Genomic DNA, 14,896 nt, shown 5'->3' on the forward strand with positions numbered 1-14,896 from the left:
TCGTGGGGGCACAGGGATGTGTATATAGAGATTTTCACCCTCTTGCCAACCAAGAATGTTAGTTCTGATGGTAGTGGCTCGTGTAAACCTGCTAGGGGGAATGTTTCTGACCAGCTGATTTATGGGCAGGATGAGTGTGGTCATGTTTGTGTTAATGCAGGGTTTTTGGGGAGGGGGTGAGCCCTACCTGGGGAGGTCACTGATGTGGGGTCAGGCGGTACCAGCAGGTTCACCTGGCATGGCTCTGCCTGGGCCAGCTGTTGTTAGGGCTGATTTTTCTCTCATTCTCCTGCATTGTGTGTGGCTCAGCGCTCCACGATTCCCTCTCTCTGCTTTTCCCCACAGTATGACTACAGCTTCCGGACGGAGCAGAGCGCAGCGGCTCGCCTGCCGCCCAGCCCCACCCGCTGCCCACCGGGCCCGCCGTCCTGAGGGGCCACAGCACCAGGGCGTGTGTGCGTGCACACTACTGAGCAGGGACATGGGACACAGCCATGGAACCACCCTGGCAGGCCTCCCCGTGTCCAGCCACCGCCCTGCGCCACGCCACCCCCTGCATACACCGCTCCACTGTCGGGACCTGTTCCCCCTCCCCTGCTGCTGCAGACCCCTCTCCACGTGAGTACGGGATGGGAGCCTGACGCAGCCCCTCGCGCATCCCCACTTTGTAACCCCGCTGCAGGACACTCACAGAATCCAGAGCTGTAGCAAACCTCTGCGAACACAGCCGGGAGCTTGCGGAGCATCGAGAGATCTTAGCCCTGAAAGGAACAATAAAAGGCACAGCTGGGTGCTGCCACACGAGCTGTTGTGGAGCTGCTTGGCTCTCGACACCTTGCAGCAGGAGGCTCCTGCGGCACTCAGTCTAGCGCAGAACTCAGCTGAGTGAATGCCAATCCCTCTGCCAAGGCCTGGGCACGGAAGTTCCACTGTGGCTGGGATCAGTGTCAGATCCACTGTGGTCACTGGATTTGCTGTAGACTGGGGGAGCCAGGGCCACTGGCTCTCTCTCCATGGGCACTGGTAGGGCAGGCAGGGTGCCCACGGTGCACTGCAGCTCCTGAGATGAAGCACCTTTGCTTTGCACAGGGTGTCCATCTGTCCATATGGATCTAGGGCAGCAAGCATCCTGTGCTTCTTTCTGGATGGATGCTGGCAGTGACACCCTGGCAGACCCTGGCAGTGCACCACTGACCCTGGCCAAGCTGCTTATGGACCTGCTGACAGCTGGGATGCCATCACCTGCCCATCATTGAGACAGTTCTCTAACACGTTCCCCACTAGCTGCTAAAACAAGAGATGTGCCTGTTTCCTGGGCATTTGTTGGGGAGCACTGAACACTGGCGTGGCACAGGGTGAGTGGGATGCGTTAAACCCTGACCTCTGCCTCCCTGTGATCGCTGGCTGGGCTTGCTCCCAAGCCAAACGCATGTCTTGGAGAAGTCCATTGCTGTAATAAGTTATTTACAAGTGCCCATCTGACTCTGTGCTGCTCTTTCAAGTCTCTGCTGTAGAACAAAGATACGTCATGGCAGCAAAATGGCAATTTTGGAGTAAGAGTTAAAACGTACAATTTTTTTGTATTGTAAGATATGATTCCCTGACCCCACTGAAATGCAATTGCCATGGTAACAGTAAACAGTGTTGTTGCTCCCAGCCTGGGTCGTACATGTGCCCCGACGCACTTTGCACTCCCTTGGATTCATCTGGCATTTGCTAGTTGCACAGAGTGGTAACTAACAGCAGTGTTTGTACTGTTTGGTAATATTTTTTATTTGTACATAAGTAAAATAATTCTTGTCCAAAGATTCATTTCTGGTTTTAAGGCACCACACTGTACTGCTGGGATAAAGAGCACAAAATATCGTGACATTTGGGACAAACTGAGTCCAGATCTTTGCTTCAGCTTCTTCCAATCAGGTAAATAATTTTCTGGAGCTGCCCCTGTAGACTGGCCATGTGGTTGGAGAGCAGAAGCCAATTTGGTTGCATGTATGTTGTGTTTGGGAAAAAGAGTTAAAGCTGTGCGCCAGCTCTGGAGCCCTTGGTGACCTCCTGGAAGTGCTCGTTTACTTGGAGCTTGCACCACCATTTTTAGTTGTTATTTATCCTGCAGTAAAGAAAAGCCAGACCTCACTGCCAGGCTTCACAAAGGCCAGATTGATGATGCCGACATCGACAAATGAACATACCATGGCAGCTTGGTCATTCGGCTCAGGTTCACTTCAAGTTCAAATCCAGTCCACGCCGTAGTGCTGTGCCCATCTCATCCATCTTTTGTCTTTCTATTTTTCTGCTTGTAATTTGTTCTGTAGTTTTCTGTGACATCCATTTATAGCTTCTCCTGTGGCTCAGTGGTCACGGCAGGTAGGCAGGGGCCATCTGCAGCACTGCGTTCCTCATAGCTTTGGGATGAGAGCTGACCCTCCCTGGTGATGCTGGAGGAACGAGGGTTGCGGTATAGCACAGGGAACAGCACAGGCATCCCAGTGTGCAGAGCTCCAGGGGCAGTGCCTGCCACTTGGAGACTGAGAGCCGCTCCTCGAGCCACCTCTTCCCAGCAGGACAGGGTTGCCTGCACGGCAGACCGGGCTCAGCAGGGAGCAGGTTCTGAGAGCTGCCAAGCCCCACGCTCAGTGCCACACTCCCTGGCTATGTCTGGGAAAATGGGTGCAGAGCTTCAAGTCCCTTATGTAACACAAAATCAGTCCTTTAATATTTATACCAACTGCTAGGTTTGCTCACCCTTCTTGGAGAAGCTTGCTCTGCAGTGACCTACAGGAAACACTGGATACTTGAAACACTGGCAGGATAATGTGGCTGGGACATGCATCTACATCTTCAGGATATATTTGTATGCTTCTTCCTCTCTGACACTGGGCCAGCAAAGCTGCTTTAGGACTCACCTGCAAAGAACCTTGAGAGATGAGTTTGCTCTCCACGGTGTGGTCCTGCACCATAGCACTGTGGGGACAGCCTGTTCCAAGTGCACAGGCAGGACAGATGCAGTTCCTGTGGGGCAAACACAGTGAAGGTGTTTCGAATAAAAAGCTGCACCTGCTGAGAGCCAGCTGAGCTCTCAGCCCTGCTAACCACAGACTGGAAAACTAGGCCATTCCAAAAGAGAGAGGGCTCAGAGCCAGTGCTTGGAAGCACAGCAAGACGCAGTGCAGGGTGGTTGACTGTGTCAACTTCTCAGTCCACTGATCAGAGGAAGCTTTTTTTATTGCACTGCTGAATTCCCAAGACCGGGGGTGTCAGGTCAGCATTTCCAGGGGAAGGTTTTATTGGCTGTTCCATAACTTTTGCACTCACAGCAGCTCGTTGCAGGGCTGGTCCTTGCATCCTTACAGTGAGTCCTCCGTGCTGGCATGTGCCATGGCCAGTACCAGCATCTCTTTGCATCTTCCACTCTGCCCAAGAGGCGACTGTGGAAGAACTGGACCAGGCAATAAATGTTCAGGGAGTCTGATGCAGATGTTGTCTGGCTGTGGAGAAGCCTTCTGGAGCATAAGGGGAGGGGAGGAGTCAGTGGAAAGCAACAGAAGTGAATTTTCAGAGCTTCACCAGATGTTCTTGGCTACCTTGCCTGAATTTGTAGAACAAGATTGGTCTCTAGGTAGTTTAATCTTGTGGCTGATGTAGAAGTTAGTTTGCCAAATTATTATACATCTGCAACAGAGACAGAAAAGCAGCAGTGAGGGGTTTGCTTACTGTAAAATACGCCTTCTGATGTGAATTCATAGTGACACGCTGCCTCCTGGATTCCTCACAGCAAGAAGCTGGTCGTGTGCCGAGGTGACTCCTGGCCACCCAGGCCAGGCTGTGCTGTCTGCTGTGTTGATTTTGAAAGGCAAGAAGTTAGTCCAGAAAGTGATGTAGAGTGTGAACTTTGTGATAAAATTCAAGTGTGAATAGTTATAGCAGGTGTCTTCCCTTACGGGAGCACCTCATATCTGTAGTTCCATAGGAGTAAACTGTGTCAGACGTTTCCTGTGACTGTCCCTGCGTGTCCCTGCGTGTCCCTGCGTGTTTTTTGGAGGTTTCTTGGGAGCCTCCTGTGCAGTGAGAGGTTGTTGGTAGTCTGTAGCATTGGGCTTGTTTGGTTTCACACCCACCACTGCTTCCTCAGCGTCCTGAGCTCTCCAGACTGAACCCACATGCTATCATGCCCCTGTCATGGGCACTGCACGTGCCAGGTAGGTGCTAGTGGCAAGGATATGCCTCCATGGGCCTTGGCACCTCCTCTTCCGTGGGGCCCTGAAGTCTCCTGGGAGGAAGGGAAATGGGACAGAGCTGGCTGGTCCCGTGTTGACCCTCACCTGCCCGCTGCTCCCCAGGTGACACTGGGTCTGTCTCCCCAGATGTGCCCGTGGCCCTCTCCCACGGCAGCCCCAGGAGCCCAGAGAGCTGTTCCTGCTCCTCCCAAAGGGCAGGCACACCTCGCCACATCCAGATAATTACCTCAGCCTTGGAGCCTTGACCAACAGCTGGGAATCTCTCCCAGCAGCAGAAATCCCCCCAGCAGCGGAGCAGCCGAGTGTGCTGGTGTCAGTCCCCCCTGGGCCCCTTATCGCCCCGGCTGTGGCACTGACGGGGGACGGGCTGCTCCTCTGCTCACAAACAAGCTCAGTGAGATGCTGCTTGGTTCATTCGCCACAGGGAAACCAAACACTTTGGATGTTCTGGTAGTTTGTTGTGAAATTGTTTCCTAACAGCAACAAATTTCAATGTCATCATACAAATGGCAGAGAGAAACCTTTTATGCAATTGCAAAGTCATTTTCTAAGATGGTTGGGTTACTGAAAGTGATTTTATTGTGCATTAATCTTATGAATGTTACTATGTTTTATATTTATTTTAGATGACCCTCCTGTATTTTACAAAGGGAAGTTTCATTGTGTGATAACTCAGTCTGTATTCTTAATATAATTTGTTAAATGAAACTTGTTTTAATCAGGTAATTCTGTGTGCTTTTGTGTTTTAATTTTCTGACTGAAACAACTGCCTGGATCAGAATGGTGAACTACAGAGGTGGCAACATGATCCCCTATAGGGAACATGCTCTTGTTTGTGGGCTTTTTTCTTGGAAATTTGATTTAAAAAGCCTTGGTAAACATCTCCAAAACGTCTTGCTCTACAGGTATTGCTGCAAAGTGAAAACAAAGTCAGATGAGGTGTTTTCCGGGCAGGATGGGGCAAAGGCCGGCAGGAGCGATGGTCAGCACAGCGCTGGTGCTGGCAGCAGTGGGGGCAGCACTGTCTGGGGGCAGCACTCGCCACCTGGGCTCAGCAGTGGCCACAGGCTGAGGCTGCAGTGGCCACCCTGGCAGCGCTTTGGGCACTACCTGGGGGCTGGGGGCAGTGAGCCCTGAGGGGACAGGGCTGTTCTGCCAGGGGGAGGCTAATACTGCATCACACTGAAAATTGTTTTTCTTTGTGTTAAATTATTATTCTTCTGAACTTGACCCAAGCTAATGGTGCACAATCTGACCTCTGGCATCTTCTCACCCCAGACAGTATTTCTGTCTCGCTTATTTTGAGTGCTCTTTGAATTAAGAGAGATTAATACCCAAGTTCCCGACATTCTCTTCAGGCATATGTTTTTATAACCTTTTGAAAGCAGTACCACTTGTTCCACAAAAAACTCAGAAGCAGCATCTTGTGGCTGCCGTGGGAGCTGTCACCAGCACCTGATTGAATGTCCTGGCTGGAGAGGAGGCGGTGTGGGGAGGACATAAACCAGAGTGGGCCCATCCCACGGCTTCCCAGGCAGGCGTGGAGCTGGTGGGGCCTGCCGGCAGCTCTGTCACCTGCTGCCACTGGATGTGGGCTCGTGCTGTGGCACAGCACACCCAGTGCCTGGGAGTGCAGCTGAGCTTCCAGGCCTGGCCAGAAGAACCCTCATCCCCCCAGCACTGGGCTGGGACTGGAGCTGGCTTACATCCATCATTCATGGAATTTGGTTTTTAAGGAAAATTTCTAATTTCTTCTGCTCTGCTTAGTGCTTTGATATGTGGGAGCAGGCGTTTTTCTCTGGAGAGGTGTCTTGTAACCATTCCTGCCCTGAGGAGATCCCCCCCAGTGCCTGAGGGGAGCAGCAGGCACAGGGGCTGGAGGCGGCTGGCACTGTCCATGTGTCATCAGAGGTTCTTTTGGGCTTTGTGTGCTGTGGCTTTGGTGGTGTTTTGTTTTCTTTTCTCCTCTCCCTCCTACAGCTTTAAAAATTAACTTGCCTGGGGAGTTTCTCAAAATCCTTTCCTTTCTCTGGAATGATGGATAAGCCATGTAACTGATTGTCATGGCCCCAGGGAGGATAAACATCTTCTGCAGTTTAAAATAAAACCTCCTCACTCCTTGGTTAATAAGTGTTGAAAGAAGCACAAACAGAGCTAACACGGGATTTCCATGACTAACAAGATGACCACATCAGTGAATGTTGTTTGGGGTTAAAAATGACTCAGCTTTTGCTTCCCCTGGGTAAGATGCTTTATCCCAGTGCACGAAAAGCTGCCAACAGCACTTTGAAGCTCTTGCAAATGTGATGGAGCCAGGATTGTGAACTGGGAAGTGTTTGAATGCCAGATTAAAAAAACCCTCATAAACTCTGCTCCATGTGTGCGGATTTCTGGAAGATAAAGGAGCCCACAGCTTCATCCAGCTTGTGCTGACTCTTTTCTTTTCAAAAGCCTTTTCAGATGTTTTCACTTTTCTGCTGGCTTTGTTGAAAGATGTAAAAATTTAAGACAACCACAAAGTAAACATTTCAAAACTTTCTATTCTGAAAATTAGTGACATTTTCAAAATCCCTCAAATTCCATTTCAGCACTATCCAAAATGAAGATGTTTGGGTTTTTTTGATCAGCAGGTTTTCCATGCAGGTTTTTGTTTATTGATAACTTTTATTTTTCAAAGCAAATAGATTTATTATTCAGTAGAAACACTAGATAAGTAGATGTCTTGTCAAAATCAAGCAGGTTTTCTTTATTAGAGTGAAATAGTAATGAACTCATCTGCTTCCAATATTTATAAAGAGTAGGGAAGGCCATTAATTCTGCTGCTTGTGAATAAAACCATCTGTGATTTCTTTCCATTTGATGTGTTTTGGTTTTAATATACATTTTTCACAAATAAGTGTAGGGATTTTTTGTGAAAATGTCACATTCAGAATCTCATAAAGAAGGAACGCAAGGAGGGGGAAACGAAATGTTTTGTTAGCTCAGTAATTTCTCACCTTGCACAGAGAGTAAAATTCCTGCCAACTTTAACACATTAGGCGACAGAATTACATGTTCGGCTCTAATGCAATCCATGACATGGAACAAGGCAAACAGAGGATGTTTGGAAGTTTGTTTTCCTTTGGGAATCACACAGCACATTTAACTTAATCTGTCCTGACACTTGAATTATAACGTGAGCTTCTTTAGGGAAGCAAAATGGTAGATGCCTCTTTTAAAAGCAAAGCAGAAGTTAATAAAATGGGCAACATGTTGAGGAGAAAAAGCCTGAATGAACCATCATGCGATTCTCAGAGCAAATGGGGCTCCAACCTGGGGTTTTTCTTCCAGAAATGCTGTAAATCTTGTCACATCCTTCTGCTGAGGGTGAAATTCGACCTCCAGAATTTTACTCGATTAAAGCAAAAGCTACAAGAATGCCCCAAGTGAGGCCACTTTGTAGTTGGACTTGCGAGTGTTCGATCTTAAATTAAACTGAGTATTCATCCAGCTGATCTGCCAGGATTTATTTCACAATCTTCTCAGCAGCTCGTGCATTGGAGACCGTTCTGTGCTGCAGCTTCCTGAGCTGTACCTGTAGGGGGAAGGAGTGCTGCTGCTCCAGCCAACACAGCCCAAGCACCCAGGGCATCTCTCTGAGGGCCTTTGCTGGGACTGGGGCTGTAAATGCGCTCTGCTCCACTGAGTGTTGCTTGAAAAGGTTGCCTCCAGTTACAGATTTAAAGGTCCAAATTTAATGTCCATTGTCCAACAGGATCAAAGCAGATCCTTGGAGATTCCTCTGGGTGAAGAAACCTGAAATCAAACAGCAGATGTCCTCACCTGAAGCCCAGAACTCCAGGTGCTGCAGAGCAGGGCAGGTACTCCCCTGGGGAGGGAAAGGCAATGTCAGTTGTCACTGAAAGTATCAGTAAACTGGTTATTTCTCAACTGGAGAAACTGGTGGAGAAAGGAGAGGGCTGTGCTCTTCTCTCGGGGGAGTTTTCACACCTATGTCAAAAGCAAGTAAGTCTGCTCACTGGTTTGCTTATATTTTACAGTTTTTGTAATTTATAATTTATCATTTAATCTGGTGTGGAACAACAAAAATCCTAATTTGTCCCAAACATATTTTTCTCACGAAATTGAACAACACTGTCAATGGACAAAGAAACAAAATCTGAATTTCAGCTTTAAAAATCTTGAGCAAATAGTTTCCAAGCAGAGGGCTTGGGCCAGGTTTGGGTGGGTTTGCACAAGTTCCACATTGCTGGTCTGGGGGCTCTGGCCACGACAGGCGCTGGGGAGGGACTCAGTCCCCAGCAATGGATCCATGGCCCTCTGCGGGTCCCCCACCAAGACAGAAGCATCAAAATGAGGCTTTAAAGAGTAATAAGGAAAATTCACACTGGATATTAAGAAAACTTCCTAAAGGAGAAGCAGGTGAGGCCTGGGAGGTTGGACAGTCTCCATCAGTCTTTGCCAAATATGTGTTGGGAGGGGGAGGTGAGGCTGAACCTCAGCAGTGTCAGGGGGTGGGTCCTGTGGCTTTGCCCTTCCTCACGGAGCACACCAGGGACTGTTCCCACAGTCACGGCAAAGGCTTGGGATTTGGATTGTTTGGGAGCCCAGGAAGTCATCACACTCTAAGGTCACTTCTGTTTAATTCCCTGGCAGGGGAATGCTCCAGGAGTGTTTGAACATGGTCCTTATTCAAAAACAAGGCAAGAAGCCCATGGTGGTTATTCCCTATGGGTGTCCCCCAGGAGCGTGGGAGGGGGTGATTGGGATGCATCAGACCAAGAGCAGAGGGCATGGGGCGAGCAGAGTGAGGAGAGAGGGAGAGCAGGAGTTACCAGCATAGCCCTGTGCCAGAGATGATGGTGACTATTGTGCACTGACAAACAAGTTCTCCACTGGTCAGGGGAAAGTTGTCATGTCCATGGACTGGGCCAAGGGCTGGCAAAACCCAAGGGGTACAAACTTGGAGATACGTGAGGATCAGTTTCACGAGCTCTGGAGGCCACAGAGGTGGCTTCCTGTGACTGACTGTGCTCTGAATTACACAGAGACTTTCTGCTTTTCCCACCAATACATAACCCTATTCCCACAGTCCCCAGCAATGACCTGTCATGGGTGGCAGAAGCCAGTCAATGGACTCAAAGCCCTTTATGCAAGCATTTTCCCTGTTCTAACTCTAAATTCCTTTTTCTGTCCAAATTCCTACTCATAAGAACCTCTTAGGAACTTAATTATCCTTGAGACTTCTACCTCTCTGTGAAATCTGGTTTAAATCAGTAAAGAAAAGAGTTCAAAGTTATTGGGCAGGACAGGCAGACAGACAAGCACACAGGGATCACAGGAACCTTGTTTTCATACGAAACTAGATTAAAAAAATCCCACAGCAGTTACCAGCCCCTCTGGTGGCACGCCTGCCTCAGTCCCGTGCAGGGCGATGGTCGGGGGGTGCTGGGGCACAGGCAGCTGGGTTTGTGCTCTTTGGGAAGGGGAGGGGGCTGGTAATAGACCCTGCCTCCTTCAGCTGGGGTTGGCTGGGCAGTGGCGCTGGCAGCAGCCATCCCGCAGCCTGTCTGCTTCTCTCAGCTGGATGCAGATTCATGACACCCCTGCTCGCTTTGGCATGCAAACCTGTACCTAATTTCTTCTGAAATGGGCCCTGAGGAAGTCAGCAGATGTTATTATTAAAGTATTGAGCATCAGCAGCTCCTGAGATATTGTCAGTCTGTTAATGAGCTGATCAAACTGGGGAAGGCAAGGGCTTTCCCTACTTCTTAATAAGGAAAATAAGACCTCCTAGGTTAAAAGACTTCATTTAAACTGCGCCAAGTTTATAGGTTGCAAAATGTTCTTTAATCAGTTTATTCTTAGAAGCCCCTAACTGCCTGTGAACATGAGTGGACATTATCTTAAATGATCCCCCAATAACACAGCAGCTCTGTCTTGGTGGGGTTTTCTGGCATTTTGCTCCCTTGGTCTCCTTAACTTTTCCGTGCACCTTCTGCAATTCCTTTGTGAACAATCTGTGCAGCATTACCCACTGCTCTGCCCCAGGACTCCTGATCGTTTGTGAATTCTTAGGTTTTACTGTTTGAAAGTTAAACTAATTTTCCTAACAGTATATTTGTATTTGCAGTTTTGCAAATGTTAAATCCTAGAAGTTTCCCAAGGCTGCAGGAAACACCAGTTGTACAAGTGAGCCAGAAATATCCTGAATTATACATCTCCCTGCACCTTACTGTGTCCTCCCTCACTCTGAGCCTGTCCCTGTACCTGCAGACCCTCTAGATACTGTTCTCCTAGTAGCAGTGGCTAATAGGGATCTCACTTTGTTGGCTTTTCTCTTAATCCCATACAATCTGGAAGTCTACTTGGGGTTTTCCACCTGCAGGGACATTTAGAATTGGGACACCAGTGGTATTGATATTAGCTAAAAGTTTGAAAGAAAACATCTATTATTCCTATAGGAGCAGAGGAGCATGACATGCCTTAATGGTGCCACCACTAATCACTCCCCTGAGATAGGTCCAAGAACAAGCTGAAGAACCCTTGTCTTGAGTAGCTTCATTATATCCAAATTGCCAACAGGCAAACAGCTGCCAAGGAGTGATCAGAGGAGAATACAGAGAAGGCCCTTTTAATTCTCTCCATCTGCTCCTTGGTGCAAGTGGGAAGAACACAAAGGTGAGGCCCCATGTCCCCTGTCCTGCAGTCCCTCCCACAGGAGTCAGCTTTGTGTGGTTGTGGGCAGCCTACCCCATACCCAAGGGGGACTCCTGGGTACTCAGCAACACTTCCTCCTCACTGTGGATAGCTGAGCTCACACCCATGCCATGATTTATTCCAGCATGGACATATTTACACCATCTGATAAGCAGTGTCTGCTATAAATATGTTCATGCTCTCCCTTTTGCTATGCATCAGTGAGGAGGGGGCATGTTGTGACAAATTGACCCTGAAATATTGTGCATGTACATAGTTTAACAGACTGGAAGGATGGGGTCAGTTTGGTGTCTCTCTGTTGTGGTTCAATTAGTTATTTTTAAAGGTGTCTGCTGGACTGTGGCTTCCAGGGAACATTTGCAGCAGTACCGATATTTTTAACCCTAACGTGTGTCACTTGGCAAAACTTTATGGACACTAATACATAAAAAGGCCCTGAACTACATCTCAGCAACAAAGAAGGACATTCTTCCCCTGCTGCGGGCAGTGAGGGGCAGGGCTGTGCTCTGGAAGGGGAGACATCGGGTCAGCATCCACTGCTTTCCCCACAGGGAGAGCAGCATCCCAAGGGCAGCCGAGCCCAGGTCCACCAGCACCACCAGCACTTCTGGTGCTCAAGCACACCCTGCTCAAGGCCTCCAGAGAACCCATAACCTTTCTGACCAGGACCACTCACACGTTTGTAGTCTGCAAGCACCCTTTCACAATCCTGGGGAATTTTAAATGATAACATGGAACAGAGAAATAATAGACCTGAAAAAAGTCAGTGGGAAACAACTCCCACTGGATCAGACAACAGTCTAGAACTGGGTCTGCTGTGGGGAGGATGAAGGGCACTGACACCCAACGTGCTAGGAGTCACAGTGAAGCCAGTGTGACCAGGTGAAGCAGTCATGCTGCATGGTCAGATCCCAGCTGATGATCAAAGGAAGCACCTGTGCAGTGGCCCTTTCTCATCATTACCCTCAGATCTGGGGTCCATCACCAGGTCTGCCTCTGAGCTGCTGCTGCCTGCCTCTTCTCCCAAACTGAGCATCAGCTATATTTTTTCATCTTTCAGAGGAAGTTTATAATTAGGTTGGAATTCTCCAGGCAGAGGCAAAGGCTGTGCTGGTTTGGGTTAGATTGTTTTGTTAAATTTTGAGGAAAAACTGTTCTTCATTAAAGAATGTGTGCTGGTTTCCAGAGGAATGGCTGAGACCTTCCCCTCTCTAGTATTCTGAGTCTTGTTCAGTTCTAAATTTGAGTTTCTTTTATATTTAAATATTTAAAGATTGTCTTTGCTTTTGTTTTCATAAAACTTGAACTGAACTGGAGGGGTGCCACAGGCTGTGGAAGCACAAGCTGGGTCAGCCCGGTTTGAAGTGGCCGTGGCTGTACAAGCACTGACCATGTGCACAGCAGGGCTTGAGCAGCCCAGGAGGGGTTATCAAAAATGTTAGGAAGAGGAAGTTTGTTTCCTGAGGAGTTTTGAATAGTTGGCAGTCTCTGCACAGGGCAGAGCAAGAATCTGTGGGTGAGTTGGGTGAGCTGGCTCTGCTGCCTCCAGCGTGAGGAGTTGGCTGCCGTTTCTCTGCTGAGCCTTCCTCTGCCTGGACACCAGCCCTGGGAGCGTGGGGAGGCCGTGCCTGTCCTCAGAGCTGTCCCTGTGCTCCTGCAGCTCTGGGCAGCTGGGGCCAGACACCTCTGCTGGGAGCACCAGGGAAGTGCTGCCATGCCCCCCAAAACAGGGCAGTGGGGAAGGGTCCAGGCATTAATTCATCACAGTCATGTTCACAAAAAAAAATCTGAAAGGGTTAAAGCAGCCCTTGTGCACTCTTCTGATAAAATCCAGACTAACATGGTGCTGGTGGGGTGCAGGTTTGTTTGTTGAGTCACCAAAACTTTAGAAAACATGGAAGCAACCAAAAAGGATACTAGATACAGGCTTTATTTCTGTGCTTACAGAACTCTTTTGGAAGAAAAAAATGTTATTATAAAAAAAAAAATCAAGATAGAGTATTTTTTCATAGCATAACACCAAAAGGAAAGTAGTGCAGCTTTGGACAAATTAGAAACAGGCTTGAGTATTAGACTTTACATGGATGGTACTCGGGTATTAATCCATTAAAGTAATCAAAAGAGCTTAAATAAGAATCTGAAGGCTGCAATATATATGTCAATGAACAAGCTGTAAAACTTCCTGAAAAGGTGATTTCAAAGCCATATTGTCCAAGCTTGGCAAATTGCATATTTAATTATTTTGTCAGTCCCTCTTTCTACTCTAATCTTTTGGTGAAATACCTTTAGACATATGAAATCAGTTAAGATAATTAGGGTATGATGGAATTAGGTGTTACTTGATTTTTAAGAAAGATACCATCCTCTGCCTTGGTATAAAATGTGTGCAGACCCCAAAAGCTGGACTGTATTGTAATGTTTTCTTTTCTATAAAGATCAAAGGTCTCCAGCCCCTTTCAAGATGTTTGCAGAATTTGTTTCCTAATTATCCCACATTTACTTATTTGTGTGCTGGGACATCATAGTTAACTCTTTGATTGTAAAGATGAGATGGGACCTTCCTCCAGATGACTGCAGCCAGCAAAGCCTTGCAGCTCAAAATTGTTTTTCAGGTTACATGGCTGCTCCAGTTCTGAGGTTCTGGTGTGGTTTAGGATAGATGAGGTGTTGTGTTTGCTTGATTTTAATACCCCAGTCCTCTACAGCAAAGATTTCGTTTTCTGCAGTAAGAGTTTACACCTTCATTAATATCCTTTACAAGTTTACAAACTCTTGGTAAGCAACAGTAAACTATTAAGGCTTTGATTTGTCTGGGAGTTGGAACTGTTTTCACCAAACCTTTATGGTCTTTCCATGATGTGGTGCCTGAATTTCTTCAGCAGAATTTTCTATAAAAGTTTTGAAATTAGAATTTCTTGGCTCACTTCATTGACTTTATTTTTCCCCCATCTAGAGAGATATAAAAGACTGACAGGACACCCCAGAAATGTGAAAACAGCCTGTAAGTTTTGCAGTTTCAGTTGTGAAGTTACAAAAATAAAGTTGATTAGAATAGCATGAAATCTATAAAATAAAAAGTAAAATGTTTATAGGGGAAGTCTAATATGAAACATTTTTAAACAATGTGTTTTATTTACTTTTTATACATTTAATTTCTCATATTCTTTTGAACTTTTTTGAATCTTCTCATATGTTTCCTAATTACATTTGCCTCTCTGACTCCCGTCTGTATTTCCCTCAGCACAGAGGAGCTGTTTGTCTTGGTTTGTGTTTGTTTCTTGCCTTTGAAAAATCAACACAACTGCATCAAGATTTTCTGAGGGTGTGTTTGCAGCGGCAGCTCTGGGTTCAGTGCTCTCGGGGAGGCAGTGGGTGTTGTACCAGCAAGAGAAGGATGTCCCTGCCTGCACTGTCTCTGCCTGGGCCCCAGCACACCACAGACACCCCCGTGGCTGTTTTGGGGGACAAGCTGCTCACATGCTGCCTGCTGACAAACATCAGCTTTTCCCGTCCATGAAATCCTGCTGCCCGTGTCAGCTCCCGGCTCGGCCTGAGCTGGGCCCCTCACAGCCTGCGAGGAAGAGGAGGGCAGTGGGCTCTGCCGCTCATCACCTTGTGTTCCACCCCTGCCCGGGGTCCCTGTCCGTGTCTCGTTGTGCCCAGCACCTGCTGGCCGTGATTGCAGCCCCAGCAGCTTCTCTCCCTTCTCCCCACAGGGGCCGGCAGGGTCCCCAGCACAGCCCCAGCACCCCTGCGGTCCCTGGTGGGGCTGGGCATCCCTCCTGCCTCCTTCCCCATCCCCGTTATCCCCGTGTGCCCCACAGCCCATCCCCATCCCCGGTATCCCCGTGTGCCCCACAGCCTGTCCCCGGTATCCCCGTGTGCCCCACAGCCCATCCCCATCCCCGGTATCCCCGTGTGCCCCACAGCCCGTCCCC

General features: G+C 48.2%; 1 protein-coding gene across 11 annotated transcripts in view; it reads left to right on the forward strand.

Moving 5' to 3' along the window:
• MVB12B (multivesicular body subunit 12B) overlaps positions 1-4,964 on the forward strand; it is a 58,464-nt gene extending 53,500 nt beyond the window's left edge. For 10 of the 11 annotated variants that reach the window (XM_086858526.1, XM_086858531.1, XM_086858530.1 and 7 more), the window contains one exon: positions 346-4,964. In XM_086858526.1, coding sequence (XP_086714652.1) covers positions 346-432 — 87 coding nt within the window. In that variant the 3' untranslated portion in view covers positions 433-4,964. The remainder of the gene's footprint in view (positions 1-345) is intronic. The other variant, XR_015278263.1, reaches the window with a different exon arrangement.
• Positions 4,965-14,896: the final 9,932 nt, after the last annotated feature.

Source organism: Cyanistes caeruleus, chromosome 20, assembly GCF_971803275.1.
Source record: "Cyanistes caeruleus chromosome 20, bCyaCae1.hap1.1, whole genome shotgun sequence".
Taxonomy (NCBI): Eukaryota; Metazoa; Chordata; class Aves; order Passeriformes; family Paridae; genus Cyanistes; species Cyanistes caeruleus.